Source organism: Leuciscus leuciscus (genome assembly GCF_965113295.1).
Source record: "Leuciscus leuciscus genome assembly, chromosome: 18".
Lineage (NCBI taxonomy): Eukaryota > Metazoa > Chordata > Actinopteri > Cypriniformes > Leuciscidae > Leuciscus > Leuciscus leuciscus.
Window position 1 is genome coordinate 29,303,200 of NC_138742.1, and position 21,918 is coordinate 29,325,117.

General features: G+C 38.0%; 1 protein-coding gene across 2 annotated transcripts in view; it reads right to left on the reverse strand.

Moving 5' to 3' along the window:
• prdm5 (PR domain containing 5) overlaps positions 1 to 21,918 on the reverse strand; it is a 97,546-nt gene that overhangs the window by 47,664 nt on the left and 27,964 nt on the right. For both annotated transcript variants that reach the window (XM_082145130.1, XM_082145129.1), the window contains 5 exons: positions 14,442 to 14,526; positions 14,189 to 14,346; positions 13,069 to 13,162; positions 10,218 to 10,378; positions 4,313 to 4,406 (listed from right to left, as the gene is read on the reverse strand). In XM_082145130.1, the coding sequence (XP_082001256.1) occupies positions 4,313 to 4,406; positions 10,218 to 10,378; positions 13,069 to 13,162; positions 14,189 to 14,346; positions 14,442 to 14,526 (592 nt within the window). The remainder of the gene's footprint in view (positions 1 to 4,312; positions 4,407 to 10,217; positions 10,379 to 13,068; positions 13,163 to 14,188; positions 14,347 to 14,441; positions 14,527 to 21,918) is intronic.

Here is a 21,918-nt window from a genome sequence, read left to right on the forward strand (position 1 = left end):
GCTTATACATTAAATCTTGCATTCAGCTGTTCAGCGGTATACAGTTGTGACGTTAAGAAATGGAAATTAGGTGAGGTTATGTTTTTAAAGGTAGTTTTTGTACACCGCTCTGGCTAACAAGCGGAATCCCATGTGGCGCCTGAGGATGACATCATCAACACGTTGAGCTCAGCATAACTCACGCCAGTCTGACATTTGGAGAATAATGCAACCCCCCCCCCGGTCAAATCCAAATCCCCGCATTACCAAATAAACAGCCTTGATCACACGTATAGTGCATTCAGCTTTGTCTGAAAAGGCTGTGTTGTCACCACAGAAATGAAAAGGAGTTACAATCACAGCTTTGTGGATGTTAATGTGCGGGTGGAATGAAAGTTTTGTGTTTAGCCGAGCTTAAATGCGGATCTGAGAAACAGATGGTTGGGTTTATGATTAGGTTTAGATGTTTTAATTAGGTATGATTTCATTTATAGGAAGTACTGGTTTGAGTTTAACTTTGGCAGAAGATTTCGAATCAAGCTTCTAATCAAGCAGGTTAACCAAACAAACAATCATGAGATTAACCCTTTGAACCAGCGGAGAGACTGTCAGCGCTGGGTTTTAACCCCGTCGGGCAGAGGTGAGCTGGGGGAAGGACAGAGGAGGACACCACTGCTACAGAAATCGCTTGCCCTGCTAAATCCATTGCTGATTGCTCCAGTGGTTTTGATCTTTCAACACATATAAGCTTATGGAGACCTAAACCACACGAGATTCACCTTACCAAACTGAGGTTCTAGTTTGGTGTGTGGTTATTAGCAAAATATTGAGTGATGTGTTGAATTATCATGATATAATCACAATAAGGTTGGCTGCAATATAAAAACTAAATCATCTTAATGCTTTCATTTGCAAATCTGAGAGGGTTCATAGAGTTGGTATAATAACATCTCTGACACATCAGTAGCAAAAGCGGCCCAGAGATGAAAAAGTGAAAGTGCAGTTAGTATCGCTGAAACTGTTTTAATGACTCTATTCAAAATTCTAATCACATTTAATACTTTTTCAGATATTAATATGTTTATAAGCAACTGAAAAAAGCACAAATGTAAGGGCATGTCAGAACATCTCAAGGACCCCAAAAACACCTTAGGCCCCAGAGGGTTAAAATGTTGTAGTAAATATATTTTGTATAGTAACATACAGTCATCTTCACTTATATAGCGCTTTTAACAATGTAGATTGTTTCAAAGCAGCTTTACAGAGATAACCATATAATTTACAGTAATATATATATATATATATATATATATATATATATATATATATATATATATATATATATATATATATATATATAAATGTGGAAACTAGCGATATATTGAAGTATTCAAGTCAAATTTGATGAGCATCTTACCCTTGTGATAATAACTACACTTCAGCATACTTTTTAAAAAGTACTTATTATGAAACTTATACACTTTAAAAGAAAATATAAGTGCAAAAATAATGTAATGATTTCAAACACTTAATTGCATGATATTTACAATTAAATTATAATATATTTTCATTTAAATTTATATTTATATTAAATGTAAATAGCTGAACTTTAAAGTGATTTTGACCCACGTAAGAGGGACTTTAATACATCTTTATAATCATATCGATTGTCTTTGAAATATGGTTAAAGTGTACAGCTGAATAACCTGACAAGCATTTATGGTAAACTAAAATAAACAAACGTGTAGTTACACATTTGTAATGTTGAAGGTACAATTTAGCACATTTAAAACTCATTACTTTAAATCTAATATCAAGTAAAATTATAATCAAGCGCTTCACATGTGCTTTAGTAATTTAGTAAACACATCAAAATAAGTGTACTTCTTTAAATCACAACAAAACATCAAAGCATGATTTAAAATTAATGAAAGATTACTCTAAGCACACTTAAGTGACCATTTTTTCATTAAAATATCTGCAAGTTTAGTTTTTTAAAACATATATACTTTTAAGATTTGAAGTACACTACAAGTGCACATTTAATACAACTAAGTGCACTTATTTTTCACAAGGGAAGTGATGCTCTAGGTAGTGATCTTGAAGTAATGCATTCAAGTATTTTGGAGATTTTATGCTCACTGACAGTGCCATTACACTGGCGTCAAGACCAGGTAACAAAGATGCTAAACTGATGTTTATGAGCATGTCTTTTTTAAAAGAAGAAGAGCCTATAATACAAGTCCAGTTGAAAGAAAGGAAAGTGGGATTTACAGGCAGCAGAGGTCAGGGGTCACAATGCTGGATGCCTACAAAGAGCGTTCTTTTCTTTCAGGTGCATCACTCGCTCTCACCATGTCTACTGCAGTCCAACACACACATACACTGTTTTTACTCCACTGGGCATGTTTTGGCCTTGTGTGTATGTGTATAAATGTGTGGGGAAAGGGTCAGAAAACAAGTGTGTGTGTGTGTGTGTGTGTGTGTGTGTGTGTGTGTGTGTGTGTGTGTGTGTGTGTGTGTGTGTGTGTGTGTGTGTGTGTGTGTGTGTGTGTGTGTGTGTGTGTGTGTGTGTGTGTTGTAGTCTGTTGTTATGGCAGCACACTGGAATGCTGAGCTCTCCACTATAAAGGCTCTTTAATGAACATGCTGTCTGTCACCATGTCCATGCTGAGATGTTCACACAGAGAAAGACAGAGCGAGATGCCAAATGCAATGTTTGTGCTGTTGTTGGTGGCATACTATATACGTTTCTTTATCATTTCTTTTTAACTCTAAGGGCCAAATTTACTAAAATGTGCAAATTAGCGTGAGAGTGCAATCCCATAAAAGCGCAGATGGGGGAGGAAAGTTCTGCGAGAGGATCTACTGACGCAAACTGAAGAACACAGACGCGGCCAGATCATTTCCATAATGACCAACACAATCTTACCAAGAGCAGCGCAAATAGGTTCTGGTTTAAGACATGCTTTTTTTGGGTGATGCAAATGGTGCAAATACCAGTAAATTGACCAGCGCAAACCTAAATCGCAAAGCGATTAATTTAAAGGGGACCTAATTATGCATATTTTACAAGATGTAAAATAAGTCTCTGATGTCCCCAGAGTGTGTATTTGAAGTTTTAGTTCAAAATACCCCACAAATAATTGTTATAGCATGTTAAAATTGACTCTTTTTGGGGGCAAGCAAAAACACGCCGCTTTTGTGTATGTGTCCCTTTAAATGTAAATGAGCTGGTGCTTCCGGCCCCCTTTCAAGAAGAGGGCGAAGCTTCAAGAGCTCATGCTCCGGCATACCAGCAACAACAAAACAAAGACAATCTCACGCACTGAGAATCTCAGAAACTGTCAGTAAGTGATGTGGAGTTAACTATCTTCAAGTCAGCGATCAGCATGTTCTGTAATGATAATCTATAAATCTCTGTCCAGGTGCTTGTGTGGGAACTGTTGTAAAATGCCTACAGAGCCAGAGAATATATGCTGCATGGAGATAGAACAGGTATAGTTTTGTTTGATTACAGTTTTAACTTATGTTTTCATCTTGCTTTTATGACATTGATATGCTTTTATGAGATGCTATTGCATTTGTGTTACATACTGTATTGTAATAAAGGTGAAAATATGGATATGACTGCTTGAGAAGACTCCCAAATGTATGATTGACCATCCTGGACTGGAGCCAGTTTGCTGGCTTATAATGATTGGCGCAAACGTATAAGACTTAAGCGATTTTGTTAGGGACATTTCCTTCGAAAATGAAATGTAAGCACAATGTCCTCAGTGACTCAGATGGCAGACTCTTATGTGCATTGGTACATCCCAAAACACAACACTTCTTAATCCCTTTTTGGCAAAGAGATTGTACAACTACAGAAATGGCGGACTCTGTGCTCAGGTCACAGTCTCTATGCTAATAGGGCAGATCGTCACCGGCTGTGGGCGGGGCTTCTCCCTACGATGACGTCATTGTAGGGGGAATCTGAATCAGCTCATTTGAAGAGACTGCTTTTGATTCATGAAAAAAAAAAAATATATTTAAATGAGTGAGTGGATGTTTACCATTATAGGCTGGTTGTTCTCATACACTGCGGACACACATCAGTGTTCAAACACATTACAAAAGTGAATTTTGCATAATAGGTACCCTTTAAATACTCTCCTCCCATAAATTGTGCATCATAAAAGGGAAACTCCTACAAATGCATCTAAAGTATCAAGTATCTAAAGATATGCCATGGCAAGAAAAATTATCCAACTTCTGAAACTAGATAAATAAGCTCAGGATTATTGGAAGATCAGCATGAGTGTGCGTTTGGCTGGTGAGGAGGACTGACCCGTGTGGCTGCGGATGTGCACTCTCAGAGTGCCGTTACTGGCAAACTTCTGGCCGCAGTACGGACAGATCTTCTCCTTCTCTCCTGTATGTGTCTAAAAGGGATGAGAAACACAGTAAAACAGATTATTAACATTTGAGAATGATCCTCTAACCTATCTATATTTGATGAACTGAAGTGATCTGAACTGATCCAGTCTGATGTGATTCAAACTGAGCTGACCTGAACTAAGGTGATCTGAATGAATTTTGAACTGAACTGATGTGTTTTGAACTAAACTGAAGTGATCTGATCTGTTCTGAACTGACTTGATATGAACTGAAGCGAGTTAAAACAAAGCGTTTTAAACAAACGGCGAACAGAGAAGAGCCTGTGACTCGCGGCAGAGCGCGTAATAAAACCAGAATCAACATTGGTTTGGCTTTGCAGAGATGGCGAGAACTGAGGGATTTGGAAAACGAGCAATTATTTTATTTTATTTTATGGATTGCATGAAAGTGAATTAAAAACAAATGAACAGGAGCAAACGTTTCAGCACATTGCTATCTTCAGTGCTTCAGTGCAAGAACTGAGAGATTTGAAATGTTGTAAAAGCGACACAGAGATGATGGTGTTTTTATTACTAAATTATATAGTATTTTATTATATAAAGCATTTTATTGAATAGATAAATTGCCATAAGTAGCTCTCTAACAGAGTTCATTGTAAAGCATTGTCTATAGTGAAGGCTCAGTTCATTAAGGTTGTAGTAGTGCTGTGCTGGAATTTATTTTCAAGAAAGTACTATGTGTATTAATGGTTAAAGCTACAGTAACGTCTTCAGCTAGTCAGCTTTAGATCCTTTCCATCTAAACTGGTCATATCCGTTACGTCTTGTAGTGAATGTTTTATGAGCAGTAGGATAATCATATTCATCTGCACACACAGTCACGCAGAGCCGAAGCACAACCAAAACTACGTTCTTCTGCAAAATGCATGCAGTTGTGTTCGTTTTTATAACTGTAAGAGGGCCAAAAGTTACGTAGTGTACCTTTCAGAAGAGCTTTATGTGTGTGTGTGTTGGACTTGCCGTCTCTTCTTTACACATCTACTATTAAACACATTTCTCAGATTGAAGTTTGGTTATGGCATTTGAAGAGTTGCTGAGCGTTCTAGGTCGGCCAGAGGTGAACCATGTTGCGCGGTCGTAGTTTGCAAGGCCGAGATGGCGACTTGAGTTTCAGATTTGAGAGCATCTCTTCAATGCGCATGTCAATTGTATGACAAATTTCAACTTTGGTAGCTCGTAGATCCGAACGTAGCAAGTTAATGGCTTCCAGGACTGTAGCATCTGCCGACCGTTGCGAACATCATCGTCAGGAGAGGTCGGTGCGATAGGGCCTGCCTCCTTCTGCTTTTTGAGGGTTGTCTCTTCAAGCTCGCTTTCATCTTGTAGCCGATGAGTATAAACGAAACTTCAGCTAATCCAATCCAAGGATGCATAAGGATCTTTATGTAGAAATTATTGTTAAAAAAGTCAATTTAATAATAATTTTACGGGAGCTCACTAGCGCATTAAACACATTTCTTACCTATGAAACTTATTTCAATTTCATATGAAATGCATATCACAACATAACAAAGCAACCTGAATTAGTATATGTTAACTTGAACTCTTCCACTTTAAAACGAATCGCAAGTACTTACATTTTGGATTTGTTTCTCATGCAAAGCTACTCTATGGCTTTCAAAGTCCTGAAATAAATGAGAACACGTTTTGAGGCTATTATCATTTATTCACCCTCATGTCGTCGCAAACCTGACGGTTAGTAAATGATAATGCAATTTTCATTTCCGGGTGGATTATCCTTTTAACAGCCATATGGTCACTATAAATGAGGTGTGGAGACCATGTGAAGACTGGTGAGCATTTAATATTTGAAAAGAAAGTCATACCAGTGTAAAATTATGACATAATTTTAATATTTAGGTAGACTATTCCATCAATCACTTATGTAAACCTCAGAGCCTGTATGTTCTCATGCAGATCTTTATTCATGGCGATGACATGAGCGCTATTGTTAAAGTTGAAGGAAAACTATGAATCATATCATTTTTAGGCTGCATTCCCATAAAGCTGATGTAAACAAGGCTTATCTCACAGCGCTGGAGGGAATATCTGCACCAGCTCCTCCACCTCCTGGTATTTTCTCCATCTCTTTATCTTCTCCCTCTTTTCCTCCCTTTTCCTACTCACTTCCTGTCCCGCCTCATATCTCTCCCCTCCCATCTCCACTTCCTCACCTCCATCCCTTCCTCTCCTCTCCCTCTTTCTTGAACCCCCCTCTTTCTCTCTCACTCACTCATAAAGTGTGGAAAGAGAGTTTAAAATACCATTACTCTTTCTGTCTAATCCCTTAAAATGCTCCCTGTGATGTCGTATAAAAACCTGTACACACGCCGCGCGCGGACGCTCACACATGTCCACCAGATGCGTCTGTGTACCATTAGTTTGGGGATTGTTTGTGTCACGGAGCGGGACACGGCACTTAACATTTTGTAAGATACTCAAACAGTCCATTTTATGACTGAAATATGACTGAAATATACCTGATTATTACACAGCTTCTTGCAATACTTGATTCTGTTTGGTCAATCGTGGTTTCGTGTAACGACACTAAACTCTATAATTGATGTATTATACAATACTAGTTTCATATCTTTCTTGTGCTCTTCTCACATACACTAATAATAATAATAATAATACATAAAAATTAAGTAAACAAAATTAAATTAATATTTTTATTCATTCTCAGCTTTAAAATTGACAATTTTATTACCAAATTCAAATAGATGTCGTTTTGTCGCTCTTTAATACGGAGTGACGGATCGCTATAGCGCCTCATTTCAAGCGTGTGATCCGATCATCTCTTACTCTTTACTACTAGTTACTGCAAGAAATAAACATGCATGAATATCAGAAGGAATGTTGAAAGATATGTTACAACTTACTGAAATGAATCCTGTCTCACGTAATCGCTCAGTCAGTGTTTCAACCGTGGAAAGACGTCAATAAAACAGCTTGTAGGCTATACTATGTCACTTAACGTTTTACCTCAAAAAAAGCTATTCAATTTCCATAAACTCATTAGTTAGCTAAAAGATAAGAGCATTTCGCTAAATATATGCACTGTATTACATATTTATTATATTTTTACTTAACATGTTAGTGATGTTTTTCTTATTATTTAACATATGTTTGAATAAACGTGTCATGAAAACAAGTTAATACATTTAAATGTTTATATTTCACCAACAAACTGGAGTAGAAACAATTCTGTTATTAAAAAGTCCATATAAAAACTGCCTTATGTGCATATTAACTCAGTTTTAGCTATTTGAGTGTTGATTATTAAATAAGTTTGAATAATTAATTGATAATTAATTGATTATTTATGTTCGATTTCAGTGCATTCTGAATTTTTGGTTTCAGTCCATCATTTTAATTTCGGTGCATCAACAGTATAACTTCATGCCAGGGTCCCGGCCACGCTTTTTGGGGATTATTTTGCGATAATGACCAGCTGACTGCATATTATTGCTTATGTAACCGTATTATACAAACCCTCCCATCTTAGGTAGTGAGAACGATCACATTCACTCACTCACACATACGTAATCCTATAATAATACAGTAAAGATTCAGTTGTCACACACTCCATCAGGATAAAACAGCTTTTTGCTTAAAATGTCAAGAAAAGAAAACCCAGAATCCCTCTACCATGACTCTGTGTGTGTGTGTGTGTGTGTGTGTGTGTGTGTGTGTGTGTGTGTGTGTGTGTGTGTGTGTGTGTGTGTGTGTGTGTGTGTGTGTGTGTGTGTGTGTGTGTGTGTGTGTGTGTGTGTGTGTGTGTGTGTGTGTGGTGACATACAACATTACTTCTAAATCTTTCACTGCAACTAAGGACCGGAAAAATAAATAAATAACTGTGGTCTTAGTTATGCTAGCACAGAAATCATTACAGACAGCCTCAAAGAAAGTGATAATAGTTTGAAAGGTTATGAACACGGACAGGTTTTTTCCCCCTTTGGACTAACGTGCAGTGATGAATCGTGCACAATAAGGGACATTCATTCAAAACGGTCAATTTTGATTTCACGATCACAATAACTACTCTTTAAGGGTTTCATATCAGTGATAGTGTATCTGGCATGCAGCTGGGCTTCTGTTCTCTGCACGCTGTCAGAAAGTAAATGAATATGGTAAAGGTTCTTTACTCTTGTGCCAACAGTAGGTCACATTTCAGACACAATGTCAAATTCAGCCCATGCTATCTCAACTGCTTTAAAACTACAGTGGAGTTTGGTGTCACTGTGCTACTGTTCATGTTAAGTGCTTTACCTGAAGTATAAATCTGAGATGAAATTGAATATGAAGTTGATGGTATGTGAATACAATCATCCTCTGTGTAGATGGAGCAATAAATCATGATAGAGCTGTGGTACACTATGATAGGAGGGAATGTGCAGGATATAAGATGATTATGGAATTGAGTTTCACCGTATGTGAGGAAACACACATTGGAAACGTTACCGTGCTGAAATACATGTGAGCTAAATGAAAAAAAATAATAAAAGTTTTCCAAATTTGAGCTAAAAGTGCTCTTATTAGAAAACAGAGATCATAACTGCATATTAAAACTGCAATTCCATTTTGGTTCAATAAAACTCACACTGGGTAAGTTTCACAAAATATGTCATATATATGTCATAAGATTGAAGTGGAGGCACTCTTTTGTGATGTTGGCCGACTGTACATTATCATGCTTCTAACACAGCTACTTATGAAATAAAAAAACTAATGGACATTAATTATTGATTTGAGCTATTGTATTATATGTGAGAAGTCAGCGCAGATTGATCAAATAAAAATAAAAATAGCAGTTATGTACGAAATAGGTGTTCTTTGACCGCAGGATGTCAGGATTGACCAATCAGAATTTCAGGATTAAAAATAATTGTATATATCATAGATCTTATCTTGAGCACATGCACTAACCACTGCACCAGTTCTGAAGTCAAACCTGTTTACCCTCTGTAGTCAATAATTGTATCCCTTAAAACTCATCTTTGATCAACAAAATGACATATTGAATTTTTTTTCTTCATGTCTTAAAATATCTTGAATGTAATTCGACACCCTTTCCTCATTTAGTATACGCGATTCTATGAATATGCAAATGATCCCCGCCTGAATTTGCACATGGTTTGTCTTAAAACATATTTTAATAAAACACAAAACTTGATTTTCACCACAGGGGGACTTTTAAAATATAATCAAGCTCTTCACATGTGCTTTAGTAAGTTAGTCAACACATCAAAATAAGTGTACTTCTTTAAAGCACAACAACATATCAAAGCATGATTTAAAATTATTGGAAGATTACTCTCTTTAGCAATGGTGTCGACTTATGAATTTGCACATGGTCTCTCTTAAAGCATATTAATAACACCACATAGACATATAAACAACATTAAACGCTTGATTTTCACCACAGGGGGACTTTTAAGAGTTGTAAAGTGTGTTACACAGAGCTGAGAGTATTAACACGTGCTCACATTAGACACATTTCATGGGGAAAAACAAAGATTCATTGTCTATCATCCGCAGGGTTGAAAATATAGATTTCTCGATTTTAATCGAATTTCGTTTTGATGAACCGATATTGATTCTTAAATCCCAAGAATTGTTCTTTTGGTCTATGATGTTGATGTGTGCATAACCATAATCCTGTTAGTCAGCTCGAAAAATATAACTATAGAGAGGAGAATTTTGCTAAATATATGCTTTACCTTTTTACTTAATCAGTTAAGACTGATAAGATCTTAGTGCTTTAGTACATTATGTCTGTGATTATGAATTCACCTTCTTGTGGCTCTTGAGCACAGACGGCGTGACGAAGGCCTTCTCGCACAGGTCACACTTGTACTTCTTGTGGCCATCGTGTACGACCTGAATGTGCACGTTGAGTGTGTCCTTACGCTTGAAGGTGGCGTCACACTGGTCGCACTTAAACGTTCTCTCACCTGCACAGAGAAGAGCAGAAGATTTCAGTCAAGACTCCCTGTGAGACGCTGAACTTCAGACAAATGTTGACAGCCATTGTTCCACATTTAAAAGCGCGCCATTCAATCGTAGCTTTACAGGAACTCGCTTTTGTATCCGAATCCACTTTGCTGCCCTCCGAGTCAAAATTGTCCCATTATCCTTTTATGAGCCACTTTTTCCCTTTCGAAAAAAGGACGCCGGCCAGTTATCCAGTTGTTTTGGAAGATGGAAGGGTATAAAGAGAGAGGATAAAAGATCAGGTAGAAAGAGCTAGGAACTGTTCACCTCAGAGGAGGTCACAATCATTTTCAGAAGATGGCACTCTGTTCAACTTCCAAAGCTTTCTTCAAATCCCACAAAATCGTAAACGACGCAGAGAAACGTAAATATGTGCTGTGAAAGCAGGCTCTTCAGCTCAAACAATGGCTTTCTGTAACAAACACGTAGAGTCTGTGCCAAAACTCTAGCTGTGGTCTTTAAATGGCTGAATGGAGTCCAACACGTCACCACATCTAATCACCAGCAGAACAGAGTGAATGCTGGGTTATAAAAACCTGGACTACGAACAATGTCTTTAAATGAATGGGCACGGGACGGCTGTCATCACATAACATGCTAATCTTCCTGCGTTTCCGTACCAGTGAATCTCTTCATTCATTAGGTGGTTTTGTTGGCATTAGGACGCATGTCAGAGCACATAAAGTTATGTGCTGCGTTCTTGAAAGAAACCGGGTGTGATGACGTACTGTAACTCCATCTTTGATCACGCATGATGGGAATTTACATGTAAGCTGGTCTTGTCAGGCCAGCAACTGGATGAAGTCACAATCCACAATCGCTGTACTGTAAGAGATTGCTGGTGTGGTCATAATTTCAAAACAAAACTACACATGCAAGATATCATTTCAGATCTTTGATGACATGGGGAATTCTGGGAAAGGTGACGGAGGTATTTGCGCTCCTGGTACTGGAACACTAATATGTGTCCTTTGCCCAAAGCAGATTCGACCACCAACAGCATTCTGCATCAACACATGTTGGGTAGTTGGTCCAAAATCACTTCGTAATTTGTGTTTTGTCACTTTGTGCAACATTTCGCTTCAGTGAAAAATCATTTAGGAGTTTGAGTCAGCATAAAATGGCATTCATTTTACTTCTATAATGTGAAACATTATTCAAAAAGAACTAAATGTAAGGCAAGACTTTTTCCATCCATTGTTTATGATGTGAGGCAGAGTCAGATCTAAGAGAGAGTTTGCAGTGAATTGTGGTTTTGTATTTACACCGCAGTTACTTCGCCCCGCTGATAGTCATTAATATGACAGGTGAGCAGAATAGTCATGTGACTGAAACACATGAATGTAATATTCATGTACATTACGGTTCAAATGTTCTGTAAGGGTTCTGAAACTTTTTATGTTTTTGAAAGAAGTATATTTGTTTGATAAAAAATATAGTAAAAACAGTAATATTGAGCAATATTATTACAATATATAAAAAAAATGTTTTCTATGTGGATATATTTTAAAATGTAATTTATTCCTGTGATCAAAGCTGAATTTTCAGCATCATTACTCCAGTCTTCAGTGTCACATGATCCTTCAGAAATCATTCTGATATGTTATTTTGATGATCAAGAAACATTTCTGATCATTATCAAATATCAATGTTGAATTTTATTGTGGAAACCATGATATTTTTTTTCAGAATACTTTGATAAATAGAAAGTTCAAAAGAACAACATTTACTTGAACTAAAAATCTGTATTTACAGTCACTTTCAATCAATTTAATGCATCCTTGCTAAATAAACATCTTAATTTCTTTGAATAGAAAATCTTACGAACCCCAAACTAAGAGTTTGATATAAGCTAAACAATTTAATTATAGCAATTGCAATGCACACATGGAAAATAATATTTTTAACATACATTAATTACTCAATATTTGCTAAACATATTTGGAAACAGAAATGGTGAATTATTATATTTTGGAAGTGTTAATTGTTAAAAAGATATTGGTTGATTTGTCCATTGCTTCTGCAACGTAAATATTGAACTTTGAAAAAAGTGAAAAACGACACTACGCCAAAAGACCCCGATAAAGATCTAAACTACACACACACACACACACACACACACACACACAAACACAAAGGAGGGTGTTTGTGAAATATTTGTGGAGGACTTACTCCACTGAGCCACTCGGGCCTTTTAAAACGATAATGTGTGTTTAATAGATGGTCACAAAAACAGCTTTATTTCATAACCAAATATTGACACAGATGGATCAGATTATGTCACAGTGGGCAATAAGTGATCACACACACACACACACAAACACACACACACACACACACACAAACACACACACACACTGTAAATACAGCAGAGCAACACTTTGTTTCTCTCTGTGCAAGTCCTCTCACCAGATACATAAAAGAGTTTTAGCTGTGTGTGTGTGTGTGTGTGTGTCTCTGGGGAGGACAGCAGGAAATTCCTCTAGCTCAATAATCTCAGTGTGATCAGTCTAGACTGGGCAGAGCAGAGCTGAGACCCATCCTGGCTCCACGAGCCCCTGCACCCGCACACACACAGCCCAGGGTTCAGGGGGTGCTGGGGTACACACACACAGAGCACTCGTGTTGCACGCGTGGAACACACACTTACTGTTGTGAATGAGGAGGTGGCGCTGTAAAGAGAACGGGGTGCGGAATAGGGCCTTACACTCTTCACACTGGAAAGGCCTCTCCTCCGAATGTGTCTACAGACAGAAAAGCAGGTCAGAGAACTGATTCAGGAGATTGTTTTTATTAACGGGTCAAAAACCGTTTAAACGAGTTTAATTTACATAATGTGAAGTGTCTGGACTTGGTGGAGGATTAAGCAAATTAAAAATATCCCTTAGACTTGAAGGTGGAATCTAAGGGACTTAAGAGTGGACTGATTGACTCGGGCTTGAACCACCCAGAACACCCTCGAAAAAACAATCACACTGGGAAAAACTAGTGTGTGTCCGTGAAAAACAAAAAAAGAGTGGGTCCTATTGTGCCCTTTTACGAAGTCTTGATGTAGTTTTTGGGGTGTACTAAAATATGTTTTCATGCTTGATTGTTAAAAAAACACATTATTTTTTACATATTGTACATTATTACAGCTCCTCTCTCCCCAGTCTGGCTCGAACACGGCGATTTCGATGAAGCCCCGCCTTCGGAAATACGAAATGTGCTGTGATTGGTCAGCTGGCCCAGTGTGTAGTGATTGGCAGCTCTTAGAATGTGTTAGGGAAATGTCCTTTATGTCAGATCAGCACAAAAGTCTTTGCAAATCATCCCCAAAATTATTACATTTTATATAAGTTTTCATTTATCACTAATTCGAGTCATTTATTAAGAAAGTAAATGATGCCTTATTATCAATCTGAATGTTGATTTTCTGTGCTCTTTTCTCTATTTCACACACTCTCTGTTGGGAGCTGTGTGGGGTTTTGGGCTTCATGTTATCTGTGCGATGTTAAAGGTCAGGGGTCGCGTGGGGTCATTACAGGTCAGGGTTAGGCTGAAGGGTTTGATTAGGCTCCACAGTGGCTGATTGGGCTCCAGATCTCAGTTAAGATAAGATGCCAGAAGTTTATTTGACCAAAAATCTGTCAGATCAATCTATCGGTCTCTCCAACCATCTGTCTTTCCAGTTTAATTCTGCCTCTCTGCCGCACTTTAAACTGGAACATCAGAAACACAGGATATGGCCTCTCAAGACATCAGGAATAAACACATAGACTGATCAGCACCTTTTTATGGTTTTTGTAGACGTTGCGGTGAGCGAACTCCTTCCAGCACACCTTACACTTGTAGGGTTTATCTTCACTGTGGATGATCTTATGAGCCGTGGCCTGATCCAGACGCTTGAAACTTCGACTGCAGATATCACAGGTGTACGGGCGCTTTTCTACAAACACAAAGAGAATGCAAAGCCAACAGCATCTTCGTAAACAATGTTTTACTCATATATTATGTGTATGTATGTGAGTGCATGTTCTTCACCAGAGTGTGAGATCATGTGTCGCTTCAACTGATTCACGGAGATGAACTTTTTATCACAGGCCGTACAGTCAAAGACCTCATGAACCTGGAAATACACCAACATTATAACATGTAAATACTGTAAATACAAAAAAAAATAATTCAGAACAATACTTGCAGGTCTTTAAAGGAGATTTCATGCATATTTTGAAGAATTTTGGTAGACAATTTTGGTTACCATTTACTTCCACTTACGGACAAAAATAAATAAATCTCTAAATATCTTCTGTTTCACAGAGGAAAGTCATACAGGTTTGAAACCTCACGAGGACACTTTAAGGGCTCAAAAAAACGTTCAATTGCTGAACTTTCAGTGTCACAAACTGTGTTTAGTAACCACAAAGTAAAACACACTGACAGACCAGACCAGAATCGAACGCTCAGTGTATGACCGTAATGACCAGAACACATCTGAAGTCTTTTAATGGACCATTGTGGGTGATTGCTGAACTCTTGGGTGGGATTTAGTTGCCTGTTCTTAGTGTGTGACCTTGAAAATATCCTCAACCCAACTCACAGAGGACAACACACACACACACACACACACACACAGATGGAAATGTAATTAAACTTCTGAGCGGTTTTGTATAGCTCCTCTGCTAAATACAATTTCGCTCAATGGGAAGAGTTCTTCGGCTGAAAAACGTTCACATTTCAGTCTGTCTGAACAGAGTCAGATTTCTCACAGGGAATCAGGAGGTACAAATTACAGTGAACTCCAGCCAGTCAGTTTCTGTTGAAAATTACAAACAGTCAATAATAAAACTGTCAAATTTTCTCCGCTACTTCATCCAGTACGATGAAAACAAGGCACCACATGTGTCACAGTACTTGATGTAAATCCAGGGTTGAGGTACTTTGAAACACTATCTTTGCGAACTACAAGCTACTAATAATTTGAAGTACATAAACTACAGTCAGTTGCTCTTTTGAAAAAGTAATTGCATTACATACTATTATATAGTATTCGTACAGTATTTATTTCTCCCAACAACTTTAAGTGTGACTATTATGATTTAAATGAATTCAAAAATAGATCTTAAAAATATAACTGATTCAAAGACATTTGTTACATTATAAGACGTAAACTGACTAATGAAAACTACAAACAAAATTAACTGAGTGACTTTATTAACTAGTTAATTCAAACAAACTGTATGAATAACCTGATTCAATGAAATGAACTTGGGAGTCCGTGCAATTGTTTTCTCGTTTCACTCAGCTCTAAAGCTACAACAGAATGCAACATAAAAGAAAAACAATTGTACTGTCTTCATACGCTGTATGTGTTCCTGGACAAGATTTAATGTTTACTGTCAAAAAATTAGCCACAACTATAAATCTGAGGGATTTTTCCAGTGGAATTTTATTGCCCTTCAACAAGGCTTTTGCAGCAATGCCTCCTTATAATTCTGTTTTGTTAAATTTTAAGGTCAAGTCTAGTACATGTAACGCTCAAAAATCGTCTCTGTGAGAACATATAAAGACTTATCGAGGGCATATACGGGGTGGGGTAAGCTGTGTCACAAAATGCAGAAGTCCACTAGATGAATTTACATATTTGTAAAGGTATAGTTCACCCAAAAATGACATTTCTGTCATTGTTTACTTGCCCTAAAATCATTCCAGGCCTATTAGTCACTTGATCATCTTAGATGTCCTGTTAACACCTGGTATTAAAATGAGTTTTGGTTGATCGGATCACAAGTGGACGAGGGAGACACATATATCCATTTACACCTGGTGTTTTAAACCGTCTCTTTTGTCCACTTTCAACCACTTCTGTCCTGATTTCTTCGAGCGGAGGGTCTATGGGCGGGTAAATGGATGGGCTTTTTCAGATCTTTCGATCTAATGGACGAAATAAGCTCACGTAATTTACACATGAAAAACATACGGAGAGCAGCAGCTTTAGTTTCTGTGATACAGTGCAGTGATTGGATTAAAAGAGTTCATTCTCATGAATAATGCGTAGAAAAGCTCAGACACTGATGACGTAGACACTCTCCAGCCACAGCAGCCAATCACCACTCCGAATTAACGCATACACCTCACTTTTCATGACGTTTGCTTAACTTTGCTTTTTCAACCGGAAGAACGAAATGGCTACAAAAAAATGGAAAAAATAAATAAACACTTTTCCCTTAATAATTCCCTTCTAAATTACTATAAATATTAATTCCCTTAGTAATCCATATGAACTGAGCAGTTTAGTCCAAGTCTTCTGAAGAGACTTTATATGATGAACTGATTTAATTTAGACTTTGTCAAATGTTTGGTTTAATGGATTTCAATGGAGGGACAGAAATCTCTCAGGTGTTATTAAACATATCTGCATGCGTGTTTTGAAGATGAATGGAAGTCTTCTGGATTTGGAACGACATGAGAGTGAATAAATGATGACAAAATGTTCAAGTTTTAGGCAAATTAACCCTTTAAGTAAAAACTGGCCCATCTCCTCTGTGAATAGCCTATATCTGCTTTTGTATGGTCATTTAATGTGAAATGTCACAATCACTGAGATGAAACTCTTTAAACTCTCTTCTCTTATCTCTTCTCCTATACGCTCTGCTCTCAATTCATATCTCTAACAGCTTAGTTTTCTGTGAAACGCTTGGCACTCGTAATCTTCTCATGCCAGTTTACGAACATATAGAGAAATTGTCTGAATGTGGAAGAGACTCTAAAGAAAGCCGTTGAGCTTCCACCCTCACAGAGCAAATCATATTTGCAGGCTTTCCAAATGGCATTGCTGGTACGAATGAACTGCAGTCAGATGGACATGGTCTGGTGCAAAAAGGAAGGTCGGACATCTATTATTCAGACAAAGATGGAGAGAGATGGAGAGCCAGGAAAAAGGTCTGTTACCAAATTGCATGTTTGTATAACGGGCAGCCTAGGAAATCAAGTAAGGCCACAGAGATTTAAACTTCATTTTGCTGAAATTAAACTTAAATTCATCATGCAGTGGGGGAGTATTTTTTAGACCTACATAATGCCAAAATTCTTCCATCAATGAGTTCAGAAAGGTACATGCGTTAGTTGCGCATACATAACCTAACATTTTAAAAGATTAGCTTCTCCCTAAACTTTCTTTTAGCTGGACAGACTTTCTTTCCATACATTATAAACAGCAACTTAAACAACATCCACACTCTTTTTGCTAATGTAGAGAGATTAACAAACCCTACGAGTCACATTCCCAGTGAACTGCTCTCCAAAAGCAAATGCAATGAGTTTGTTTCCATTAGCCACCATGTCTGATTTTGAGGTAATTGATGGTCAAATCTTGGAAGAAACTGTACAGAATCTTAAAACATCAGCCTGCTCCCTTGAAACACTTCCCACATGTTTTTTTCAAAAGTGTGTTTAAGAAGCAGATCTCCTAGAAGTGGTCAATGCCTCACTTCTTACTGGGACTTTTCCAGAGTCCCTGAAAACCACAGTTGTTAAACTTCTCCTGAAAAAGAGCAATCTGGATAACACCATTTTGAGCAACTATAGACCAAAGTCAAACCTTCCTTTCATAGGCAAGATGGTCAATTTTTTTTATTTATTTTTTTATGAGCAAAGTCCTAAGATAAAAAGGATACTTGAACATCTTTTAATCTGGTTTCCGACTGCATTATATACCATTTGTAGACAGTAGATGAGGGAGACATATTCCTGTTTACACCTGGTGTTTCAATCCATCTCTTCTGTCCACTTTCAACCACTTCTGTCCTGATTTCTTCGAGGTGAGGGTCTATGGGTGGGTAAATGTTTGGGCTTTTTCAGATCTTTCGATCTAATGGACGAAATAAGCTCGGGCAAACATATGAATGTGACAGGAGACAGCAGATACTATACGAAGAGCATCAGCTTTTGCGTGTGCTCTGACAGCCGCAAGACCAGCCGAACGCTGTGAGTGTGTGTTAGAAATCAGGAATAGTGAGAGAACCAAACTTCTTGTCTTCAAACCAAACTTAGGTCTTCAGCCAAAAAGTTTAAATCCCGTCTGGCTAGAGCGCTTCCCATGTTTACACACTAGGTCAGTAGGCGGTCTTTCAAGCGCATTCGACCACATGTGCGTTTAAACTACAAAAGTCTACCTTTTGTTTAAACTACAAAACTACAAAAACTACCTTGGCCAGGTCTCTCTTATAAAAGAGGTTTTTGATCTCAATGAGACTTCCTGAAAAAACCACCCCCCCCCCAAAAAACAATCTGGTCGAATGTGTTTTCGACTGCCACTGGAAGTGGTGGAAAGTGGACAAGCTCAAAAAGTTTTAGACCCCGTCGACCAAAACACAACTAAATACCATGTTTAAACAGGGCCATAGTACAGACACAGCACTCGTAAAGATATTAAATGACACCTAAATAAAGATACAGGCAAATTAGACACCGTCGATCACAGCATACTTCTTGACAGGCTGAAAAACTGGGATGGTCTTTCTGGGATGGTCCTCAAAAGGTTCAAGTCATAATTAGAAAGGAGGGGTTACAATGTGAACATAAGTCTAAGTGGAGTCCCACAAAGCTCAGTTCTTGCACCACTCCTGTGCAACTTGTATATGGTCTAACTGACCCAGATAATGAGAAAGATCTAAATTGCTTACCACAGTTATGCAGATGACACTCAGATCTACCAAGCCCTTCCGACCTAACGACTACAGCCCTGTGAATACCCTGTGTTAATGCATTGATGAAATTAACAGTTGGATGTGCCAAAACTTTCTTCAGTTAAGCAAAGACAAAACTGAAGTCATTGCATTTGGACATAAAGATGAAATTCTCGAGGTGAACGCATACCTTGACTTTTGGGGTCAAAGAAACTAAAAATCAAGTCAGGAATCTTGGTGTGATTATGGAGTCAGACCTTAGTTTCAGTAGTGATGACAAAGCAATAATTAGCATATTATCATCAAAAAAAAATGTTTGAAGGGGTCATATAATGGTACATGCACTTTTACAAGTTGATTGTACTGAAATGTGTGTTGGCAGTGCCTGTACACAACCATCATAAAATGATAAAAATCCATCCAGTGTTTTTCTCCTTATATGTTTCCCCGTCTCAAATCAAGCCGTTCGACCTAGTGACGTCACACGGTTGGACGCCCCTCCCACGATTGTTGATTGACAGCAGCGTTTCAACACAGACCCGCCCTCGCTCGTGAGCGAGCTGTCATCATAGTCCGCGCGTCATTGTTGATACGCTGGAGCACTGTCTATGAGCAGAATGGCGTCTAAGCGAGTGTGGTGTTCTGTTCTTCGGTGCAATAACGAACACATCAGTCATTTTGATGTTCCTAAAACCGAACCGCTGAAGACGCAGTGGCTGAGTTTGTTTCCGAAGGGAATATTCCCCACGATCAACGTCAATGCTCTCATGTTTGCGCGAATCATTTCACACGCCAGACTGCTTTACAAACGAGGTCAGTATAAAGCTGGTTTTGCTAAGAAGCGGCTCCTGAAAAAAGGATCGGTACCAACTATTCGTGTTCCTGCTGCACCTCCAGAAGAAGAAGTGAGTGTAACGTTTTATTAACCTTTATATTAATATTTATATTAATCTTTGCAAATCGCTAGCACGCTTCACGATGAATGCGGCTGTTTACACTCAGGGTACATTACGGCATGTTTTCTATGTACGACGTTCTCAATATAATTCATAATCCCACGTTTATAATGAACAACGCGTTATGGTTATTGTGTTATTATTACAAAAGGTGTGCGCACAGAACAGAGGGGCGGGGTGAGCAAAGCTCATTATCATTTAAAGACACATGCACTTAAACGGCGTGCTGAAAACAGAGCTGTTTTTGACCAGGTAAAATGAGTGTTTTCTTACAATACTAATGAGAATTTTTTATTAAAGTATATTACAAACTTTTAATTTAGACCCTAAAGAATCATATTAGCTTGTACAAATATGGCATTATATGACCCCTTTAAGAATTAGATGTTTTATTTCTAGTCAAGAATCAGAGAAACTTGTTCATACTTTTTTTTTTTTTTTTTTAGCAGGGTGCCACAATTTTGTAATGATCTCCTTACGCCTTCCCAAAAAGAGCATAAGACAGCTGCAGCTCATACAGGACACTGCTGCCAGGAGTCTGAGCAGAACCAGAAAATATGAACATATCTAACCAGTCCTGACTTCCAGTTACAATTACGTGTTTATAAATCACTGGCCTAGGACCTCACTACATTGAAGATATGCACACTGAATATTAACAGATCACTCAGACCATCATGATCAAGACAGTTAGAAATACCTAGGGTTCACTCAAAGCAAGGTGAGTCCGCTTTCATCTCTTAAGCCACCCGTAACTGAACCAGCTTCCAGAAGAGATCAGATGTGCTCCACATGTGCTATTACAGTTAGTCACATTCAAATCCAGACTATATCTATATTATATATGTATCCTTCTCTTGTCGTTTAATACATTTTAAATCAATTTAATAATTTACATTCTTTGCTTTTATTGTTATTTTTATTTCTTATGCCTTGTGATATAGAATAAATGAATAAATGTTTGACTAACTGGATAGATGTAAATCTCAATTCAACTGGAGTGTACCACTAATGAATATTCTAAATATTGTAACATAACTTTAATTAATTTGAATGTATTTTTGTTTAAGAGCAAGCAAATCTCGAATAAAACAAAAGAACATAGAAGCGCCAAACAGGATGGATTTAACACTACCTGTGGGACAAATTTTACAGAAACATTAGCATTTCCTCTCTAGAGTAACCGACCGCTGCCATACAATCAGAAACACACACCAGAGCGGCAAACGCAGATGATGCTCTTGCAGGTTGAAGCCAAATCCGGACAGCTGTGACTGGAAAGGCTCGCTCTCAGAACGGCTGCACTGATAACTGCTGATGAGTGAACGCTGACAGGAGGAAGTGCCTGTTTTACGTCAAGTTTAGGCAAAGAGAGTGACGATAGCATTCTCCAGGCCAAAACAGAAAGGGATGTTGGTTTGGTGGAGCAGTGGAAGCTTGGGATGCATTCCAATTGTAAGAACATTAAAACTGCATTGTGGTTCTTCACCTACCTCCTCCAGTCAGAAACTCAAATTACCTTCATTTGTCCCTCTCAACTCACTCTGCCAAGGTTTAAGTTGCGGTTTCATTGAAAAGCATCTAAAAAGTGGTATATATTTTGAAAAGGAAGCCCACATACCCAAACCATGAATATTCCCAAGAGAAAGTTAACCAGGAACAGTGAAGAGAAGCTCAGAATTCTGACTTTTGTGGTGATGTTGGAGATGGTGATGATGATGATGATGAAGTCATCTATTTGTTTGAAGCTATTTGTCTGATATTTCTCAGGTCTTTTTGCAGAGGGAACCCTGACGCCAACAGGAAGGCCGGGCAGTCTGGTCTCCCAGCTCTTAAATTTCACAAGGGCCACAGGGATGAGCTTGTGAAACAAAAGAC